The sequence below is a fragment of the Hyalella azteca genome, unplaced genomic scaffold, assembly GCF_000764305.2.
Source record: "Hyalella azteca isolate HAZT.00-mixed unplaced genomic scaffold, Hazt_2.0.2 contig8774, whole genome shotgun sequence".
NCBI lineage: Eukaryota > Metazoa > Arthropoda > Malacostraca > Amphipoda > Hyalellidae > Hyalella > Hyalella azteca.
In genome coordinates this window covers 533,521-557,676 of record NW_025938859.1, presented here as the reverse complement: position 1 = coordinate 557,676, position 24,156 = coordinate 533,521, and the positions used below count along the sequence as shown (strand labels likewise).

At 36.8% G+C, this 24,156-nt stretch overlaps 1 protein-coding gene across 1 annotated transcript in view; it reads right to left on the bottom strand.

The window, feature by feature from the left end:
* LOC108676665 overlaps positions 1-24,156 on the bottom strand; it is a 112,906-nt gene that overhangs the window by 35,008 nt on the left and 53,742 nt on the right. The window contains exons 2-3 of the mRNA XM_018164781.2: positions 13,479-13,662; positions 5,904-6,027 (exon numbers count right to left, since the gene is read on the bottom strand). Of these exons, the coding sequence (XP_018020270.1) occupies positions 5,904-6,027; positions 13,479-13,662 (308 nt within the window). The remainder of the gene's footprint in view (positions 1-5,903; positions 6,028-13,478; positions 13,663-24,156) is intronic.

Here is a 24,156-nt window from a genome sequence, read left to right as displayed (position 1 = left end):
GCCAAACCCTGACCTGCAATTACATTAAACGTAATAATACATAAACAGGTGAAATTCACATTAGAGGTAATTTCGGATCCATTTCTCTCCAAGCATAAACAAAGAAAAGGCTTTAACTGCTAGTAGCAATGGATTGGTACTTAGTGATCTGCATAATACTCTTTTAATTACTCATCTTCAAAATCAAATGATGCGAATTTCCGTAACCACATAACTACAGCAAAATAATTTTGATCTGCTTATTTCATAAATATCATTATTTTTTGATCAATAGATCCTCCGCAATTTATTCATCAATGTTGGTAATACACATGTAATTATTCGATAATAAAACTTTGACTGAACGTAATAATATATTGTGAATGTAATAACTGCACTCATAGAATTGATGACTTAAAGGACTATAAAAACGTAAGCTGCGGACCATTACGCAGGGTTCACGACATTCCGCCGAGCACGAGCCAGGTCTATGCCAGTCACAGTCCAGTTCAATATTCAATATATTAGGAACCACAACCACAGTAAGAGTTTGTATTTGTGATCTAACTTCTTTCAGAATTTTAGGAACCACAACCACAGTAAGAGTTTGTGCTGGTGATCTAACTTCTTTCAGAATTCTTTTTCATTTGAAAGAATGATAGTGCGTCATATCTTCCTGTAGGGGAGAAAGACTCGGCCCTGACTTAAATTTTTAACTCCAATATTAGCCAGAAATCGAAGTCGAAATCGTTTCCCGATTGGCCCCAGAAGATGTCACAGGAAACTAATCATTCGAACACAAAGGGAAAGTCACAAAAGATCTTGAGAGCAAAGAATAATTCCAGCGCCGAAGGTATTGTGCTCCCTTCCGTCTCATTATTGGCCCTGGGGAACAGCTTGAATCTAACGGCTGTTCCTTAGGACCCAAATTTATTCGACTTTAATCTGCCGTCGAGATTAAGAAATCAACCACTCTAAAGATGCTCATATTGTAGACGGTGGTCGGGTGACGGGATTTGAATATTTTCTCATCGCAACTCGAGAATCCCAATATCACTGTTATCAATGAGAAAATAAAGTAATCGATTCTTTTAAATAATATTCTTTTATATTTTCCCCTGTTATGATTTATGCGAATTACTATACGATTATTAATGACTAGAAATAAATTAATAACGGTTATAATACCGCTAGGAGCTAATTTTGGCGTGGAGACATTGATAATCATATGTTCCTCCATTAAAGTTAAATCCTAAATGTTTACTCCTAGATCCCTGACACAGTCATGATCTTAAGTCCTGAATTAGTTTCAGTTTCAAACATATTAATGTGTGTATTGCAATGCCGCTCTGTTGCAGCGGCTCCCTCCATATTTCTTTGTGCGAGTACAGTTGGAATTTTGTACGGGAATCCCAAGGGCTTTAAATTCTTTGCGCAATTAACGGTCTTCTATAATAGCTCATTCCTCGGGCTCTTCTGCTATATACTCTTGCACATATATATCAAATAAAAGAATATATCAATCTAATCTAGCTTAATCGTAAACGTAGTAATTATTTATTTGCTAACATTGCACACTCATTCAGGATTAGACGATACCAAAAATTATCCTTTCATAAAATAAAATTTTGCGCCATTGAAGCCGAATATCATTGATGTGGTCAATTTAAGCGCACCACAAACTGCAGTAGAATATCAGGTAACCAAATTTCTAACGTGGAATAACAATTTTTGTTACCTTCTCACACGATACACGATATTAATCAAATCCATCAGACAGGGATTATATTTAAAATCGTATCAAATTGTATAATTAGAAAACTGGTACTTTGATCAACCATGCCGAAGTGCAGTTATTAAATAATAAATGCTGTCTGGACGAATAATTTCAATTATCATTTGATCTATTGCTTTGAACTATCGGCCAACAGAACTTCAAAAAAATAGGATGAACTGTTTTAGAATTAATAACATTTAGCTTTAGTTTAACCACTCTACTCCAATTATAAGCTTTCGCAAGAACATGTTTAACATTTTAAAAATAAAGAAAAATACAACTCTATGCAGGAGCAGCCAACCGAAGCCGATTAAATAACTCAATGCAGAGCTTCCTCAGTCTGGTTGCCCTCTGGCTGGGGTGAGGGCATTTCAAAGTAAGTTCAGTTATGAAAAAGATATTCGGATGTTTGGCTCTTTAAATCAGTTCAGTAACTCCAGTTGGAGATAAAATTCAGATCAGCTTCCATAAAGCCTCTAAAGCCGATGCCTGCAGACGCTCCTACATTCTGCAATGAGCTGGGCAACTGTGATCAAGGCTATCAAAACTTTGGCTACTTCGCCATTGTTAACTTAGATCTTACCGTAAAAATCTCAAACTTGTAAATTACCTCCTGACTGCAATGTATAGCTGATGCGAACAATGAATATCGAGGTCTGCGTCGGCTACTAGTTCACTCATTTTGCTCTTTCGAAGGCAAAAACCTGATGTAAATTTTTGAGAAATAAACAAACTGGAATTTGAATTGCAGTTACATAATAACAATTTGACTTGCGGTCAAATTATGGACGTCGATTTTGGAGATTACGGGCAATCGGGCTTACAGAGATTTAATTTTTGACGTCGCCTGCCCGAGCTAATTAATTTCAGAGAAACAATTTGGCACGTCGTTCTGTCCTTAATGACGAGCCGCTCCCTGAATATTGGACGCCGATTATCGCGCTCATCAGGTTAGCTTGCGTACGCCGAATTCGTAATATGCCGAGGTTCTCCCGGTGACGACTTAGCCAGCTACATTAATGTGGCAATATTCTCTACGGATCATTTGAACGTCCCTTCAAACAACGCAGGACACGAGCGTGCGCATGCGTGACTATACAAATATAAGTTTTACTTAATGAGTCTGGAAGAATAATTATGATGCATTAAAAATCAATTATATCATTTTCTAACGAGTAATAATTACTCGAAATTGATTGGTTGTTTAAAATTTTCGGAAGCGATTGGGACCATTTTTTCTCGCAACGATAATTACGCATTGTGTAAAGCAGCGTATTGATAGAGATTGTTTTTGACTCGTTCATCATGCAATGTTTTGTGTTTTATGATTTCTACCAGACACTGGCTATCCTTGATAACGTGTCTATATAGGGGCGAAGGAAAACAATTTTCAAAACATTTAAAATCTTCACATTAGTTGGTGAATTTCCTTTTTCGAAAAATATCATCCAGAGTTTTTCTATATTATAAAAGTTAGGATCTGCATGGAAATATCACAGTCAATAATACCAAAAGAAAGCGAAACTTGATTCGAACGAATGTTAAAAAAACTCAGCTATATATTGTAAGGGTCAAGTCATTTCTAGTTAACCCTAGGGTAATATTCACATTCGACGTAATAATCTGAATCCATTAGCCGTTCATCAGCCACTCTCACCCTGGCCGCCAGCGCAATAGGCCAGTAGTTTAATGTGTGCTCTTGATGGGAAATCTGCATTTGTCATAACCCTGTTCATTATATTCCGTACAACCATTGCAACATTTAAGGAGCCTGGCTCATCTCTCTTGTGTCCATTCTAGTTCCGGTTGGGGAGACAATCCGGTACACCGGAGTTAACAGCAAGACTACCCCAGCATTTTGTTATCATCTATAGAGTTATTTTGCCTGCCTTCAATCAAGTTGCCTGTGCTTCATCCGCCAATCGTCTGTAATTCAAGCGCCAATCGTCTGTGACTCTGTCAGTTGTCTGTGACACTACCGTCAGTCGTCTGTAGCTCCACCATCAGTCGTCTGTTAATCTACCGTCAGTCGTCTGTGACTCTACGGTCAGTCGTCTGTAACTCTACAGTCAGTCGTCTGTAACTCAACCGTCAGTCGTTTGTAACTCTACCGTCAGTCGTCTGTAATGTTGTCTATTTGTTTATTTTCAATTAAAATTGCTGTTTAACCCTTCCTTTATTACCCTGTCGATTCATTTGATGCCGTTCAGCCTTTTCAATACCCTGACAATATTTTAGGTTGAAGTAACTTCAAAGATTTTAAAAATTGATTTTCAAACCTAATTTAATAATTTATTAATATAATAATAACTTTTTGTCAAAATACTGAATCCTTCTGGGCTTTAATGTGTGCTGTAGAATCCATGAATGCTATTCTATACTTTATAAAAGTTATTTACTTTTGAAATTCTAAATTCATTTTAAATTATGAGCATTATAATTGAATATCATGAATAATTGGGCATTGCAGCGTGAACAGGCAGCAAAATCCATCCTGCGAATTCCCAAGAGCAACAAACACCAGGAAGCCTCGAAGTATCGAAAGCAGCAGCCAAAGACTTTGAACTTGGCCAAATGGGACTGTCTTCCTTGGAGGACAGAAAGAGAAGAATTCGAGAAATCCTTGGACGCTTCGAGCGCGAAATTTATCTTTCGTCGCGACAGATGCCAAGGATGGAAGTCCCCGAGTGAAAGGAGCCGTTGATGCTTCTTAGCTACCATCGAATTCTAAACCACGCTTCGTTCCTGCTAAGCTTGTTTAGACGAGGAGCCGTTTTCGATCTTCAGGTCTCGAGGGCACTCCAAGAGACCGTCAAGTTGAAGCCCGGAGCTGAGAATACTTTAGGCTGCTTCAGTTTGAAAACGAGGAGGCTTATGGGTCGTACGTCCTAGGAAGCGATCTTTAATGAACGACTTTTCCGACTAATCAGGGAACTGAAGACTGCAAAATGGATAATTATTAAATTTTTATACAAATTGCTTTAAAGTTTTTCATATTTACGTTCTACCCGTTAGTTTACTGAAAATATTTTAGTGGAACCAACTAAATTAGTGCATCTAACAATTTACAACGAATATCTTTCTTAGTTTCAGAATCAATTAAATCTTATTCTTTTAACGCTTGAACACCCCGATTAAAACCGATTCATCTAATTTATTTGAAAGCTTAAATATTTGCAAATATCAGCCCATAACCAATTAAATTTCCTTTTCGTCCCCACAGCGAGTATCATGTTATTTAATATTTGACGACTTCGTAATGTGATATTTTAATGATATAATCATACCCTGCTTGGTCTGTCAACTCAATTTATCGGCTCATTAAAGACTACCCTAAGGAACTCATTAGTCGAGAACGTCATGAGTGCTGAATAGTAAGAAATAAATTTGCGATATTTTCTACTAATGCCTTCGGGCACGGCAAAAAAATTTAGGAAGTTAACTGTTTGTTTTTACTTTGCACCGAGTCAGTTGTCAACAAGTTTCGGATACAAAAGCAAGTTTGTTAGAAAATGATGAGCTCATCAAGAAATTAATCACTAGAGCGTTGATTAATTGACCTGTAGACTGTAGTGTACATAAGTGGTATATAAGTGGTGAATAATTTCCTCAAACAAACGTTTCGGAAAGTTTTTTTCAATTAAGTTCATGATGTCATTTTAAAAAATTAAACACGAATTTATCTCCAAATAACAGAAGACGGCATTTGATTACTGACATAATTTTAGGGACAGGAATTAATTGTGAACTTGTTAGCATGAAACTCAACTACAGCGACAGAAATCTCGTTATATTCGTCACGCTAAAAAAACAACGCGCATCATCAATAATCGACCGTCTACCACTTGCTGATAAAATAGCAGGAGCTTTTAATACCTCATAGTTTTTAAATGCTTAATATGCGCAATTATTCGTCATTATTCCTTCCAAAGTTAACAATTACAAACTGAGTACCGGCAGGGACGTTTATGAATTAAATTAATTCACTTTGATAATAAATTTGTTCGTTGGACGTGAAATTCCTTGAAAATAAAATTGTGTGAAAGCAAGAGCCCTCTCATGCCAAAAATTATCATCTTGTTTCACTCTATTTAAATTCATTTCCGTCCAATAAATCAACACAGGCACATATTTCCGGCGGACTCACTTGCGTTGTTCTTTTCTTGCATTTGTCGGAGGCAGCGAAGATATTGAGGGCCGTGGAGCCAGCGGGCAGAGGACATTGGTCGATGTCCACCCGCCGCAGATCGATGTCTATGCCGCTCGTGCCTCTGTCAGATAAGAGATGTGATGTGAACAACCAATCAGTCATGAGTAATGGAGGGTGGAACAAATGACTATACCACTCCTCCTTTTGTCAAATAAGAGATGTTATGTGAACTGTCAATCAAGTCATAAGTAATGGAGGGTGAAACAAATGACTATACCACTCCTCCTTCTGTCAGATAAGAGATGTGATGTGAACTGCCAATCAAGTCATAAGTAATGGAATGTGGAACAAATGACTACACCACTCATCCCTTTGTAAACCTAGAGATGTGATGTAAGAATAGATAAAGTCAGATATAAAGGCTTGCACAACAAATGCTAGCAGCGCTCCTCCCTGCGTCAATGCAGGATTACGAACACTTAATATCCTCCAAAGTAAATAAAAATTCCTCCTGGAAACGTTTAGGTCTCACCCTCGTCGTCTTTCAGCAAAACGGAATAATTGTGGGATGAATTGATGCCGTCGCAGCTGTACAAATGGAACACATCAAAATATATGTGTTCCATTTGTTTGAACACACATCATCAAAAATATGTCGAATGTCGGTTTCAGGCGAATAAACCCCGAAAAGGCATTTGAGTTTGTCATAGAATTAATTAATGAATAACTGAGCTCGGCATCTATACTGCTCGTACCTCTAGCAGAAGAAAATGAGTAGTTAAAATTAGTCATGAAGAAATGTACCAATTTTGAATCTATGCTAAATTAAGTTGGGAAGCCATCGAAATAAAGCTTTTGGGCAGTAATTCCTAACAACTCCTTCCCTCGTCGGAAAACAACTCTTTAGTAATCAAATGGAAATCGATTGCCAATTTTGGTGGTTGAAGATTTTGCAAAAAAAAATTTGTAACGTGAATACATCACCATGATATAAACTTGGCCTTCTTTCTGCTCTGTTGATTACTTCAAACATTTTCCAGCCTTATTCGTATTAGCTTTACCATAGCGAGATTTTAAATTTGATGGCCCCGATTTATATGAACTACAATAAAATTATTTCATCGAAGCAGTGAAAAGGCAGCTCATTAAGAATATTTTAATTTTAAGCTAAATTTCTTTTGCCTTTGCCTTTATGAACTTTAAATGTGCATCACAACAAATCATCCGAATTTACTGTCAACACCATTTTCTTTCAAAAGTAGCATGAGAAAGTGATGTCTAAAAAACATAATTTTTAAACTTTTGATTCAATAATAATGTTCAGCTATCAAATAGGAATGATGTTGCATGTCTACCATCATGTTGCACTATTAGACGCAGGGAGAAATAGCATCGCTTTTTGAAAGATTTACATGAAGGTCCCAACAGGACTTTGCTACATAATGACCTTAAATGCAATTACTTCAACCTCGCACCCAGCGATCTAGAAGCCAGTATTCTCATAACATTTTCGCACGCATGAACAACGGCTATTGTTATCATTCGCTGCAAGAAATTAATTATTATTGGTTGTTGCCATTTTAGTCGATATTACAGCCATGCCTACACGCTTGACGGAGGGATTCGTTTCCTTCTACATGCCAGTATTATAGTCATGTTGTGGCTCAGTTTAAGGAATGGTCACAGCAAGTCTAGTTTCCGTGTTGGCCGATGTTCCCGAACAGGAATTTTCTTTAGAATCAAAATATCCTATATGGCAACGAGTAATTATTGAATTTTTTGTATTTAGGTCGACATTTATTTGTAGATTTTCTTTAAACAAAAACCACGACTTTGAACGAATTTCCAATTCAAATATCGGATGAAAACTCTTGTTACTAAAAACTGTGTTGAATTTTTCCCATTTAAATAACAGCAGTTCATAAATCGCAGAAAAATAACAAACTGCTGTGATTCAAACTCGTTCTAGTTCCTCAAAGGAAGAAATTGCAAACCTCGAATTAGTTTCGGAACAACTCGAGGCCTGAGAACAACGTTGGCGTAACAAGACTGCCTCTCCATGTATAGGAAAAGAATTCTCGAAAATTTTCAACTTGTCTGTAACCTGCCAGTCAATCTTGATTGCTTGTATACAACCAATTCGAAACAGCAGATACGCTTAGGCAGAATTCAGGTTAGCACTAGACTTTCGATATAAATCTACTGAAGATTCTGGCAAAGACCTGTTCACGCTCAACGTCACATGTTGAAAAAATTTAAAAGGCGACTAGTTCCACTTTTAAACAAACTTTTAAGAAGCAATATTCCACGTTCATTTATCGGTTTACACAAGATGAAAAGCGAAATTGTAACCCCCATGTGTGGCAACATTGATCTTAATTCGACTCCCTATTTGAGACATTAGATGTGCTTATATAGTGCTTCATAATGCAGGCGCCATGTGTAGGCTGCGAATAGTGTTTTTTTAATGTAAAACTACATGCTTTAATGTAAACAATGTTTGTAAAACTGTAAAAGATTTTATGGTAAATTTCTCAAATGTAAACACACATTTACCAGACTTCAAATTCGTGATGTATCGTCATAATCGCAGGTAATATTTGTCATAAGTTCAACTAGTGGCTACCTGATTTTTCTAGCAATTTACGTGAAAGCTTTGAAGTTCAGTCACCGCGTGACACTGATTGGCGGACACTCCATTGTCCGCTAGCGGACTTAATTGGACTCCGTGTTGTGCTCATGTGTCAGTTCCGCAGGAAACTGCAGGAACATTTATCGTGCTACGATTGTTGATACATACATCACATGTTATTGTTGTGCTGGGGCCATGTTCTGAGTGTTTCATTTGTGAATTAAATGAATCACGCAGGTGAAAGAAACAATCAGTCAGGTGAAAGAAACATTCATATACCTGCAGGAGGTCGATTGGCACAACCTCATATAGCAACAATTTTGCTTGCTGATGTGATGGTCAAATTCGCTCAGTCATACGAGTATATGATACTAATAAAGATAGGAACAATAATATTTTACACGTTATAAACGATGTATACACTTTATTTCCTTGAAAACAGCTTACATAGAAATACTACGAGAGATCGCGCAGCACTCTTTATTACGCAATGCAAAAAATAGGCAGACTCGAAGCTCGTTAGCCACGATAGCTGTGGCTTGCACCTCACATCGGCGGTGATGGATGGCATGGGTGACTGTGGCATTTCCAGTTGGCTTTTTGCAATTCGTTTGACAGGCCGTGAAAAATGGCTGGACTGCCCTACTTCGAATGCAAGTTTTGGCGAACCTTACTTTCATTTTGATGAATGGCAGAGACGCTCTCGATCTCGGGCATAGGTTGATGTAAAAACGGTAAAACCCATTAGAGAATTTGTCCAAAATTTGCACCCGTAAAAAAGAAACTCAGACATCGTTGAAGATACTAAAAATGAACAGCCTTCGTTAGAATACACGAGGAATTTATGCGATATATTAGGATAACGAGGGTATAACTATAGTATATATATATACTCTCCTCTGGTTTCTGAAGCGAAATTTTAATTAAACATTTTTTTCTTTCATTAGTTTCTATGAATTTACGCAACAGTTATTCAGGGAGACGTGAGGCGAGATGAAATCATGTGATTCATGTATCCATCTATCATATCTGTTTTAATAAAACAACGTCGAAAACTGGTATTAATAAATCTGCCAATTAACTTATCCTACGTGACAAGTCTACTACAGATTTATGACAATATTTCATATTATATTACGCATCAGAAATCCCTTTTTACCACGCACTAGAAAACGATATTATCTCATCTCTCAGACACGCGGAGAGTGTCAGGGAAAGCTTATTTCTCAGGGCAGAAATTCCACATGCTGTCTGGTATTGGCTGCCGCAGCCTCACTGTCGCAGAGACGACATTGTGAAGACAAACTAAATTGGAGCCTTTCTAGGAAATGTTTTTTATAAAAATTTTATTTTTTTTTGTTTCATTTACTTTAGCTTATGATAAGATATTTCAGACTGAGGGAAAATATCGAAAATGAAGATTTGGGCTCAATAATACTAATTTTTAAAATGTATATGTTAATTTGTGCAAGAAATCAGAGATTGAAAATCTTGGTATGCAAATCTTGACCTTATCTTCAAACTAGAAATCTTTCGTACACAAACAATAATAAAAAATACAATAAATGTTGTAACTAACCAGCAGGCAATATTCCAAAATGAAATCAAGTGAAGCAGAATAATGACATACTCAAGAAATTATATCATTAAAATATCACCAATATTTTAATTAAAAACAGTTTCGCTTAAAATTTACACGACGTGAAAATTTTAGCTAGCGGATAGTTTAGTTGTGGTCGGCTCGTGAAGCGCTTGAATATTCAATGTGAGCGCCAACACGAGCTCGATGTTGGCGTGAAATCTAAACAGTGAAGCTTATGTTCATTATTTTCAGAGGTAGCTATAGTTTAATGCCATATTTTATTCCGCTATCTTTCATGCCAAAAAAATACCTTTGTTATTAATTTCAAGCTCTGCATGTTTCATGGCGAGTTTTGAATAAATTAGTTCACATATATTGAACAAAAATACGAAAAGTATGAATGAGTGGAGTTCTTGACATGATTTCGCTAATGCGGAAAGATGCCAAGTCTTAGTTTGTGAAATTCACGACGCGAGGAGTATCAAAATATAATATGAATTACATTTATTAGTAACGTTATTTTGTGATTGGTTTTAGAGGAGCATTAAATTGTAACAAGATTCCCAAGATGAAAAGAAAGCCGTAAGCGAATTGTAACCGAAACATTAGGCAAGAATGTATGCATATTCACCAATTTTAATCATCAATTTTTATTACTTGCAATACTTCATTGCGGGAGGTTTTCTAACGTTAAATTCTTATGATTTCGGATATACCGCGCTGGTTAGCAATGTAGGCTGGCAGTACACAACAAAATCATCAGCATCACGATGAATATAACCTCAAAACCAGGCGCTGTTGTTTCATTAAGCTATTTTGTATGCCATTAAAATTTAACTGAAGTTTTCACCTGGAATGAATTTTTGACCTCGGACCGCAATTTTTGCGGAACTCAAACGATTTTTCTGGTTGAATAACGCACTCCGCTGTGATGCATTGGTTCGTTCTTTCTGAAGGCAACGGAACACAGTTGCATGTGTTACGTAACTTACGTTAAACAAAATATAACGTAGCTATTAAGGTGCTAGAAAGAGTGGCTCGGGAATTACGGTGCCACAGTCTAGCCACAAACACCCGAACATTTGAAAAATAGAAAGCGAATCGGTAATTCAGAAAAACGCAATTTGGAACGAAGGTTTCATGTTATCGCCTATTGTGTTCAATGAGACCTCTAATCCCATCCATTCTTGTGATGAATGAATGAGACAAGATGAGATTCCCAATGCGAATGTGAGGAGGTTCTAGTTTCAAAAGCAACTAAAAAAATTAACTAAATTTCATGATACAGCAAATAATTTGCGGAACTTGCGGCACATAACACCACCGTGCACGTCAGCAACTTTCCTAAGGAAGTAAGTCCACGAGCAAAAAAAAAGAAAGCTGCTCGCTATCGATAATAAATCCAGCAGTAACTAAATTTATGAATTAAATTACTTTCAAAATATTGCACACCCAGCACAATGAACGGATCAACTATTTGCATTATGGATTAGATATCAGACTTGTCAAAAACTGATTTGATCCTGATTATTTTGCTAAAATCATGTTTTCATTTATCATTTTAGATTAGATATGAAATTACAGGCTGAGAAACCACTAAAAACATGGAAAATATTTAATGCGCCATAAAAATATGAATTAGAAATAAGGCATTGCAAATTTGTTGTTCGTCATAAATGCAATCGAGGAACAATAATTATCCGACTGTGGATCATCGAACTATGAAGACCTCGTTGATTTACTGAGTAATTATAGGATCTGGTCAAATGATTAGCTTGCAATCGATTTGCAAGTTATTTTTGTTGTACGAATTTACCATGAGCAGAATTTACAAAGAGCCAACAGAAAAATCATTATATTGCATGGTTCGCTCATTATAAGATGAGACTGAGAATATATTTCATCCGATTTAGTTATAAAATTGCAAGGCCGCGTGCACTGATGAACTGGAATCACAAGAACCAAAAAATATAGCAAATGTCGTCAGATTTGAAGCTCCTGAAATAAATGCCTGAATAAATTTGACCAAAATAATAATTTAGATCGCAGTTGAATGTTATTACTTTGCCCATAACAGCAGCATAAGCATATCATATCATATTCATTTAGTCGTTCATTAAGGTGCGAAGTGTAATTCTTGCACTCCATCGTTTCGTTGCCTTAGTAATTTGTTTGTGACTTATATAGTTAAACTTTGAGAGATTTTATCTCATTTTGCGTGATTTTATGTGATTTACATTTTTATATTTTTAGTGATTAAAATCTTTGTATGATTTGTGATGTAGTGTCGTATTTTGGTTAAGTGATATAGCAAACCGGCAGAGCTCGGAGTTGAGGCATTAATGATGTCTTAAAACGCGAATTTATTGAAAGTCTCCGTCGAAAATAGACATAACAATGCATGACAAGGTCATTGTTCGTTGTCATCTCAATGTAAGATTGTATTTTGAAGTAAGGATTTGAACAATGCTACGCTTCAGAGGGTGCTCACTCACGTGAAACTTGATCATAAAATACTAATTGGCGAATTCATATCGGATATATGTTAATAGGTAAATCGAGATGGTTTTGATGTTAAAACTTTATCTGGTGTTTCGTCCTTAGTCCTGCAGAAATATTTTTACTTCATGTTGAACCGACGAATTATAAATTAATTAATATTAAATATTAATAATATTAATATGTTAATGCCAGTCAAAAATAAATTTGAAAAGGTTTTTATTATTTCATTTGGTAAATGTCCATCTGAATGATATTTTAAGACTGATACTAAATATTTTGGTGTGCACAACAATAAGGGTTTGAGATTAATTTAATTAAAGTTCGTGTTTTATTTGCATTCTTTTACATTTTCTGGCCTGCGCATCGGTGCAGATTTTACCTATCCAAGAAAATTTCAAATTGCAAATAGAATAAACAAAAAAAACGCTCATTCAAAGCATGCTACAGCGTCCATATAATTTTTCTCGACTGAATTACGAATATCTCGATAACAAATTAAGTTTTATTAATTTGCTTTTTATGAAGATAAATTGGTCAACCAAATTTATCAGAAGTCTCACATTCCTCGAATTTTGTGCAATAAGCGTGAACAATGGGAAATTTTAACGTTAATATAAAAGAATTGAGGTCGAAGATTATTATTATTATTATTAATTAGATTTTATCATTATTAGATAAGATTATTATTAGATGAGCGTCCAAATAGGCATTTTATAAAATGGGGTTGATAGACAATGTCCTGAATTATTATTTGTTGATTGTATTGGCATATGACTCTAGTCATTACACTTGAACAATAAAATTCCCATAAATTGTCAAGCGATCACTGAACATATAGACCCTTGGTACCACTCACTTGAAGTGGTACTTGCCGGCGTGGTAGCCGAAGAAGGGAACTGTATACGTGAGCATCCAAATGTTGCCTCCTCCGCAGTCGAAGTATGGCTCACTCCAGATGCCGTCCTCGTAACGAACGCTCAGAATCTCGTCCTCCATCTGATCCGTTGGGCTGGTTTGGTTTCCCGAGAAGCTGAGGTAACCTGCAACAAAAAATTTGGAGTAATTTTCTTAGGACTTGGTCAATCTAAAACCTATGAAACCAAGGAGGCATTACTAAGAGAACTCATTCAAAATTGAGAACGTTTCTCTGTGCAACGTATGAGCAGTAACACTCGAATTACAATAGAATAATTTGCAGATTTTTTATGTAAAATGTATTTCATCTACTTTATGCATTGCATCCACGAGTGCACGCTGAAATGTAGCGTCGGACTTCCGTTCAGTCAACTCCACTCTTTGCATTCTCCAAGTGCACGAAACATCCACGCACATATATCGTCGTCAATTTAAGTAAAATCTTTGGTCGATCTCAGCTTTTGATTATCGCTTTTTGAGTTCAATATTAATAATATTTTTTAATAAAAAGTTTCTTAATTAATGAAAAATTTTGTGAATCAATATTTGTTAATATATATACTGTATATAATCCTCTTCTGTGCAATAATTCTTCCATTTAGGTTTAGACGCCTTTGAATATTGGTTACTACTTACTAAGATAGGTCTTAGTACTTACTAAGATTCCCNCGAACGACCCGACAACAATATAAAATACGTCAGGTTGCATTTTATACTCGTCAAATACTCGTATAGACCAACAACTCAATTAAATGTCCTCTGATGCCTTGGTTTCAGTGTTATTGCAATTTTATATAGACATATATTGCTTGTAAAAATACAGAGTACGGCGCAGAAGGTGCAAAACCGTCATATGTAAACAGTAAACAGTTGTCCCACTGAAGTAGAATGTTTTCGGTTGCGCGATGCGAAAAGAAATGTATAGAGGGCAAAAGTTTTCGGGAAAAGCAATTTCAGAGTACGAAATGTCGAGGAACGAAGTCATTTCCTCTAACAAATAGACCTCGTATCTCTTGGATGATAGCAAGGTTAACATATATATAACGTGATTTTTCTCCCTTGATATCATGAGCACTCATCTGCTTCACAGAGACGTGAAGTGAAAGTAACTCTGAAGTTCGTAACGGAGACCGACCGAGCCTCAGCAGTGTCACCGCGACAACATTGGAAATAGACACTCATTAAGTGGCTTGGTCCTATTGGATTCTTACGGAAATTCGATGCAGTGTTTTTTTTTCAGTACAATTCTCCTTGATCAAATTTCACGGGTTCTGTTCAGGATCTCTATTCCCGGAATGTGGAAGATAATCAACTAGAGGAGCGCTGACGTGAACACGAATGCTCGGCCGTTTCAACAGCTGCGAGAGACCTAACTTGATAAGCTGGCCTGCAGAGACTCAGAAGCTGCAGTGGATTGATGCGTGGATTGATGCGTGGATTGATGCGTGGATTGATGCGCGGATTGATGCGTGGATTGATGCGCGGATTGATGCGTGGATTGATGAGTGGATTGATGCGTGTGTAGAGCGAGCGTATTAGGAGTTACAAGCCTATATGTATATGTAGCTAGCATGATCTTGAACAAATACCATTCGTCGACCGAAAGTATCCTATTGACGGGGAATTTATGCACGGTTACGTGCACAGCCATCAAATGATTAAGAAGCTGCATAAAACCAAGATATATTTGCGTGAAATACATAGGTAACATTCATTCATCGACAAGCGTGAAATAGATCAACAGTAGTGCTTAATTTGACGCGTAGACGAACTCCTTTAATTTTATATTGAAAGAAAATGGATATTATGGTTTCTTATTTATTTTAATATTTTTCGTGGCGCACATTGTTGAAAATGCATTTTGATCAATAATATTACGTGGTCAAGAAAAATACATTACAAGCTCTTTACTATATAATGATGCGCCACGTTGTGAGTTGGACTTCCAGTCATATCGAATCAGGAATGCAATGGCAAAATATTGCTTACTGAATATATTTCGTATGATATGTTGGATAGCAGTGATTAATCAATCTGGAGAAGCCAAGAGGATTAATCGACCGATTAAATCTTACCTGAGGCTCTGATCTGATCTGGCCGTTCACGGGCACCGTAATATTCCGGAACATCGTCATTGCTTGAGAGTGTTCAGCAGCTCAACAAATTGGAACAGTTCTTCAAGTTAAATGTGGACATTGAGAACATAGAAATAAAGTCCTGTGATGCATGATTGTCAGTCCCAATCAATCATAAATGCAGTCCATCTATCCAAATCAATCATACATGCACTGCATCAATCCAGATTATCATACACGCTATGCATCGAAACAGACAATCACACATGCGATACATCAATTCTGACCAATCATTCATACGATGTATCGAACCCAAACAATCATGCATGCGATGAATCGAACCAAACAATCATACATGCAGTGCATAAAACCTGACCATTGACCAATGCATTCATGCATGCAAAACATCATATCTGTCCAATCATACATGCTTTACATCAAAAGGAGGCTACTCATACCTGCTCTGCATAGACAAAACTGACTACATGCACTGCATCAACCAGTCTCATCGTACAGGCACTGCATTAACCAAAGTAATCTTATCTCAATGCCTATTGACTGCAAGCAACATGGCTTTAATGTTGAATTGCTGTTAAGTGGGAACATAACGGCTTACTTGGAGCTTGCTTAACTGCATTAGTTGGGCCTCGTTTTTATTGGTAAAAATGTACATATATGCTTTTGAACTAATAAGCCAGAGCTTCAGAGCAACTATAGGACTATAGAAAAAAACTAGGACCATATTGTTTCGAAATTATCAAGATATCAAGTTAAAGTTCCATGAATACCATAAAATGCCCATGTATGCTTTAAACTAACGCTGAATCCTTGTTCGGGTTGAATTAGATTGCATTCCAAATTACAAAGCTTAGAAGGACTTGCGTCACATAATTATGTGACGTCATTGTCTTATAGCCCTCTCATCCACACTCGTGATTGGAGAGCAAGCAAGCACGCATTACACTCACCGAATGTAAGGCAGGATTCATGAGCTCGAGTCACGCGAATGCCGAATATCCGACGACGGGGTACTATATTGGCAACTGTTTCCCAATGAAGTTGTAAAACAAGTTTCTACTCACTGATCAAGCTATTCTGTAATATTGTTACTTTACTGAGACAATAATTACCAATAGAGTCTGGATATTGTAGTATTTAGTGATCCGTGGCAGATAACAGCATTCAGGAAATTTTATATGTATAGATTCGATATTTTCTGGCACCGGAGAACAAATCAAATAATATATTGAGTATTTTGAGAGGAAAGGTAATGCTCCAACATATAAAGTTCTGTGATTTGTCGAACGTTTCATTATTATTATTTTCTATAAAAAAATTTTCGCACCGCATTTGTGGAAACCATTTAAGTGGACTTTGCGCAATCGAAACATATTTAGTGTTAATATGACGAGCAAACTTGACGAACGTGCAGCGCCTGAGCGCCGACCTTTACAAGCCTAGGCCTGTCGACGGTGGGCGAGTCGGCCGATAGAGCGGTTGCTGCTCTCCTCTCGTGACATTTTATAGCATCGGTACAGGTATAAAATACGAGACACTCTTCAAAGAACTGAACTGGTAGATCTTTATAATTCATCTTAGAGTATAAATTCAAACAACCTAAAATTCATCATAATTTCTTCATGAATGAATTTCTTCAAGTCGCGCAATGCCCGAAATTTGCAGGAATTCAATCGGACGAAATGCTCGCGTTATAAACATTATTTACTAACAAGCATATAATGTTCAAAAATTTACTCTTTCGTCTGAATCCAAGCAAATTTCTGCCATTCGCTTAATTCAGAACATACACTAACGCTCAGATTGAGCAAGAAAATTGTTGGAGTCCATAAATCCTGCCTGAAATCAAATGTTTCATTCGTCCCTGCAAATTTTTCCTATGTATTATTATGAGTTTTTGCTCAGGCCAAAAAAAAATGAAAATCTAACGTTAAAATCATGAGTGTTCTTGATATAGCTACTACGAAGGTAGTTGTGAAGAAATTTGTCATAAGTTTGTTTAAAACCAGTATTTTAATTTTTTATGCTTTTGGTTCGGCTGAAAATGTTAGTAAGGAACATAGCGCATGAATGATAAATGTCCCATCGTTGATCTCGGTTTTCTCATTTAAATTCATTGTGCGCACGCGAGTAGTTCTCCCTCAAAGGTGCGGTCGTTACAATCATCAATAACGGCCATGAGTTACAGGTCCTTCGAGATATTCGGATTCAGGATTGGAGAGGCGTGGTGGATGCAAATTGCCAGCCTCGCATCCCATGTGCGTTGAGAAGGTTCAAAGAATGTGCAGAGTTGTGAAAATTTCTAAATTTTAGGCTCGAATCTCATCGGTTTTCATGAGCTAAACTAGGCCAAATTTTTGGCCATTCTATCATCAAGCTGGCCTATTGAGGGCTTGAATGGCTAAATCTTACGATTGATAGTTATGATCATATGAGGATCAGGAGCCAGTTTCATGAAATGAATGTCAATTGCCCTCGTGCAGGTTCGTTTATTTATGAGCAATCTCATAGGCGCAACCACGATGATGTGAATGATTCATGTGTTATGAGGCTCCCTGATTCGATGGACCGCCTTATAGTATCTTTATGTTGTGGCATCCAAAGTAATAATCCGGGGTGCAATTTAACATTTTTATTTGGAAATTTTTAAGCTCAAACAGAATTCGTTTTCATATGTTTTATGAATGCTCCAAAAATTTACGATGAATTTTCCGAGAGAAATATCACGTTATATCAGCCGATAAATTAGACAAAATGCGCAGGATATATATATTTTTTTGCGTGAAAGCTGGATACGCATTTTTTTGAGCGCAACGCTTTAAAAATATTTTGTTTGGGCAAAAGAAACAACAAGAATTCCTACATTTGCAATAAAATCTTATCCTGGTCTGATCTTGCAGTTTAAAACGCCGTTCATTCTCTCACCACCATAGACATCATACGATTATTACGGGTGAGGTAACACCATGACGTACATATATGTATCTGATGCCAAGATTTGATCATCATACCATCAGAGGAAATAATGCAGGAGCGATGCTGCATCATTGCCCGCCACCTTATCCTTGATATTCCAAACAGGAGATGCATGGGCAGAAGATTTACCATGACCAATGGTGGTGGCTACTTTATGACTGTCAAGATTTATAAAAAATGGGTGAATGGGTGTTGGATTTGATGATGAGTGAAAATTTATGTTGATTGCAGCAGAGGAACGGAGTCACGAAATAACGTAGCGCCATGTTTACTGCACGGGCAGTTATTGGGATTGGTAAGAAAGAGAGACGGCGCCAGTAGCACTACGTGACTCCGACAGTGACAAAATTCTCGGAACTGAGAACGATGTTTATGTCAAGTATCCATTTGTGATAGAAAGTCAGCCGCATGTGGTACAATACGATCCCATGCAGTATTTGTTTGTGACAAAAAGATATGAAGCAGTCGAGAGCTCGTGTCATTTACGAGCCTCTTAACGGTGCCCAGATATAAGCAGCGCCGCGCTCGATCAGCGAGGCTGCATGGCAACGACAGATCTTATCGTTCCCAGACAGATGGTGTTCCTTTAGCTCCATTGCAGTCACTCAATGATGCTGATGAGGGAAACCATCTCCGCCGGCACGCTTTTGTGTCGTGTTCCATGACGAGAATCAGTGAGATGATGGAAAAATGAATATTATACCTTTAATATCTCTTATTAATGCTTGAAACGTGATACTTGCTGCAGAGTTGCTGGTGATTGAGAGAAATTTAAATGGTACTACTGCATTACAGCAGAAAACACGTGTGTGTGCAACTGTCTCACGCTTGCCGATAGTTCAAATACGTGAATTCATTCGGCAAATTCTTACCCTCGGTTGGTCTCCTTCTGATTCGGATCATAACAAACAATTTTTGATGATGTATATAGTTCGAATTGGAAAAGGAAAAAATTTGGGCTAGTACAGGGTGAACCAGAATTAAGTAACCCTTTTAATTTGTTAATAAATAACAAACTAAGAACGTTATGAAGTTGAAACTTGTTTTATTTAAAAGATGAACATTTTTATGGTAATATTGTATCCTAGTTTTTAAATATAATATATTTTAAATTCGTTGAACTTCTGTTATTGACATCGTCCTGATGTAGGTTTGCAGAATTTTCGTTCTTTCTTCTTTGCTGTAGCGAATCATGATGAAAATTTAAGGCTTGATAATTAAACACAAATTTAGCAAGCTATACAGGATAATGACGTAACTATGATACAATATTACCATAAAATTGTTCTTCTTTTAAATAAAACAAGTTTCAACTTCATAACGTTCTTAGTTTTTTATTTATTAACAAATTAAAAGGGTTACTTAATTCTGGTTCACCCTGTATATCGAAAATCGTGTTTCAAATGTGACAAAATTTAATTCGACAAACGAAAATTTCTCAATAAATTCAGAATTGAAAACCCTGCTTATTTTTAATTTAAAAAAAGATGGCGATCTTGGAATTGCTTTAAAATTGAAAAAAGTAAAAATATGAATTAAATTTGGAATGTTTTATCTTGTGAATAGATGTAAAATAGCATTTGGTAAACGATGAGTAGATCTTAACGAATCTTGTCTACTATTTGCAGAAGTATTCTAAGTAGAACTCGGAGCAATAATTGCAGTCTAAGAATTTTGATGACGCGCTACAGAAGTTCCTGCATGGGCTTTAAGCGGAGCTAAACTTCCCACACTTTTCCTAATTTTGGAAGAACGGAGCTTGCGAAGTGAGACGCTAAAATTTAATTTAGGGATCATCCCATTTGATCCCAAGAGATTGTGTGCTGCGGAGCTCAGAAGGTGAGAAGAGGTCACTTCTGTAAACAATGCTGATTAATTTCAGGTGAGTTGCGAGGCTGAGGAAGTTAAGCTAACTCGTCGACACCGAGAAATGAGTTTATTGAGAAGCTCAGGAGTTGAACTTTTCTGGTTCCAAGAAATGAGGACAGCCTTGAACAAGAGAGGAGTCGGGAGCACGTATACAGTAGTCGGAAAAAATTGAGCAAAATATTTCTATGGAAACATTATGGTAAGAAAGTTATAAATTATAATCTAACCAAAATTTATATAATCTAAAGGTACGATTTTAGGAAAAAACAGTGGACCAAAGGCATCTGCTGACGAAGAAATCTCAAGGAGGAGTGACCATGCCGAAAAGTAAACTCGAAGTCATGAGACAAATCATTTTAAGCAAATTTTTTTAAAACAAACTGAAAATAGAATCCATATTAACATCAAAACTTTACGACTCTGACGGGAATGACTTTCTCGTGTTTTGAGCAGAATCCAATTTCACATTAAACTTACACTAACATTTTCACTAAGACAAATTAATGGGTATATTCTTAATGTAATTCGTAACAGGTAAGAAGAGGTTTGCTGCTTCAGCTCTGCAGGTCGCGTGTAGGTTGAGTGTCGTGCAGCAGAAGCAGCACGTCGTGTGGGCCTCGTGCGGTGATCTCTTTAATTTGAGTCTGAAATTAAAGGGTAAGCCCTCATGAGAGGAAGAATTGCATTCAATGTTGCCTCCAAAAGCTGTAGCCTTACTGGGTATATTCTTAATGTAATTCGTAACAGGTAAGAAGAGGTTTGCTGCTCCAGCTCTGCAGGTCGCGTGCAAGTTAAGTGTCGTGCAGCAGAAGCAGCACGTCGTGTGGGCCTCGCGCGGTGATCTCTTTAATTTGAGTCTGAAATTAAAGGGTAAACCCTCATGAGAGGAAGAATTGCATTCAATGTTGCCTCCAAAAGCTGTAGCCTTACTCTTAAAAGATGAATACTGAAATTTATGAAGGTATAATAATATTACATTTTTACTCAAAAAATATGTAAGCCTAAACATAGATTTATTGTTAAACGTTTTGGCATTGATCATCATAAATTATTCTGTATTATAAATTTTTGCACATAACTGAGTTGGTTTTTTAGCCACCTGCGTGCAAAAATCAAATCAAAACCGTTGCTCCCCCGCATCGGTTTTTGAGAGCGAAGGCGTGATAAATTGCCGCAGTTGCGAGGAACATATTCATAAATTTTACGTTAAGAAAGAGAGGCCTGTTGATGAACACGCCAATTATGCCACTGTCAAATGTGGAGCTCAACAGCACATCGTTTATTTTCCTTTGAGCTTGGTGAAGAATAATGGGCTCATAATCTCGAGAGCCGACAACAGAGATCACGCATTGTGCTTCCAGTCCTGATGAGAATTACACAATTCATATAAAATTCTCCCACAATGGAGATTAGCTAAAGTTAAAGACATTTTCGATGCGTAAAAGAGGAAGTGAATCTCATTTTGATGCTTCACAAAATGTTGAGGTATAAATTCGGCGATTATGTCAATTGTCGAATGGGCCTTCAAGAACGCTTGAAAATGACGTTAATACAACTAAAAAAAATAAAGATTTGTTATTGGCAGTTCCATAAGCGGAAGAAATTTTTCCTGAATTATCATGGCTATCATGGATACTTGATTATCATGGATACTTGATTATCATGGATACTTGATTTTAATGGATACTTGATTTTAATGCTGGACGAAGAATGCGATGCATGATTGTAACGAAGCTCTGCAAGCATTCGCCTTTTAGCTTTGTAACGAAAGTACCCCTAAAGTTCCATATTGTAAATCTGGTAAGAAATAATTTAGTTACTTTTTTCAATTTTAAAGATAAAATTACTTCTTCATGATAATATTCTTTTAATATGCCACTATTACAACTTAAATATCAAAGACATTTTTGAGAATATTCGAAGGAATTTATTATCCACTCAAAATTTAACAGAAATTTACCGCATTTTCAGTTGCATTTCGATTTGCACTGCTAAATTGCACTTAATTAAAGTCAGGCAATAGAATAAATGACAGCAGGTGATAGTTCCAACGCAGGACAACGATACCATTGGAAAATAAATAATGTCAATGAGCAATAAAAAGACCCTTCATCAAATTTGATCATTGTAATTAATTTTCCACATGCATAAACCGAGAACGAATTTCTGATATTTTCATCCCTACACCTGACGTATTGATGTTCCATTCATCATGCGTTATTATTCGCAAGGCACGTCTTTGAATTTTCTTTCCGCCCGGGGCCATCACTTCCCCCCTAAGCCCAGTTGGAACACAGTTTACCTTGAGCGATTTTTCATCATTTTTCAGCGGCGGTTGCACGGAAGACCAACAGCTTTGCAACGACGGCCCAGGGAGCGTCTCTTCTATGGAGTCATTTTTATTCAGAGGAGCCACATCGCTGCGACTATTGTGGCATGTCGCGCTCCCGTCGCTGATATTGATGGCCAGCACACCGCCTCAAATTGGCCTTCAGGCGACCAACGCGAGAAATTATTCAAAGCAAACGTGGACGCAAGGTTACGGGATGCAAACGAATCTTCAAGTGAGAAATATAACACATATTTATTTTTTGATTTTCAAGCTATATGACGCAAATCGTTACTGCAGGCAAATATTTATCACGTACAAAGAAATCAGTTTTTTCAGAAGGTGCAAATTTCTTAGGAGGGAAATGCATAATATGAACTTGATGCTTTCCATCAAGACATCAATCATACGCACAACCTTGACCTTATGATGAGTTCGGGACTTCCTAGTCCCCGGTCACGCTAATGCGCCGCCTTCACAAACACGTCCATAAAATGTGGCCATAACATCAGTTGATTTTATCACGAACCTAATAAAATATTGAAAGAATTAAAAGATTTTTGAGCGAAATATATTATTTAAATGCCTTATTTTAACGTCTCTCACCCTTAAATGCTTGACCCAAAGATTGAGTACAAGTTCAGCCTCATCGCTGAGACACAAAAAATGTGGCCGGAGAACGTCGGCCTGTTGAGCCGCTCATCGCAGTTCCATTAGGTCAAGTGTTTGGCTTTTAACAAAGAAACTTTGCTGGGAAGAGAATGCAACACTTAAATTAAAAAATTTTTTGTTTTTATGCAGCCTTTTAGTTGGTCCACGTGGAGACGTTGACAAAATTGATCACTCAACTTCTTAACAAAGAAAGTGCATTCAAGTGCTTCCATTAAGTTTGGTCACTAGAAATATACCACTCAAAAATTATAGAAATCCCCATTCATGAAAATCATGAACAAATTGCAACATTCACATTGCAGTTTATTATTATTTATGAAATATGATAAAAATTCGTCGCTTTTCTACTGAATTTCAGAAACACTCTCAAAAATCTCAAGCATGAATGTCAAGAGATATGTTGAAGAGCATCGTCCTCTTTAGCTGCGTCCAGGTAACAAAGAAACAAGTAAAAAAAACTATTCCACAATTTCAAGTAGAGTCAAGGCGACTGATGCTTCATCGTGAAACTTTTTTCATCATATACACCGTAAGTTGTGAATGCTTGTATCGAGATTGCACGTCCAGTAAGGAGACTTTACTATACGAAGGCTGACTGTTATATTCATATGCCGCTTCGAAATTCTTTCACCATTGTTGAATTTTTTTTGCCAGTAAATCAGAATTTTTTTAATGTGCTT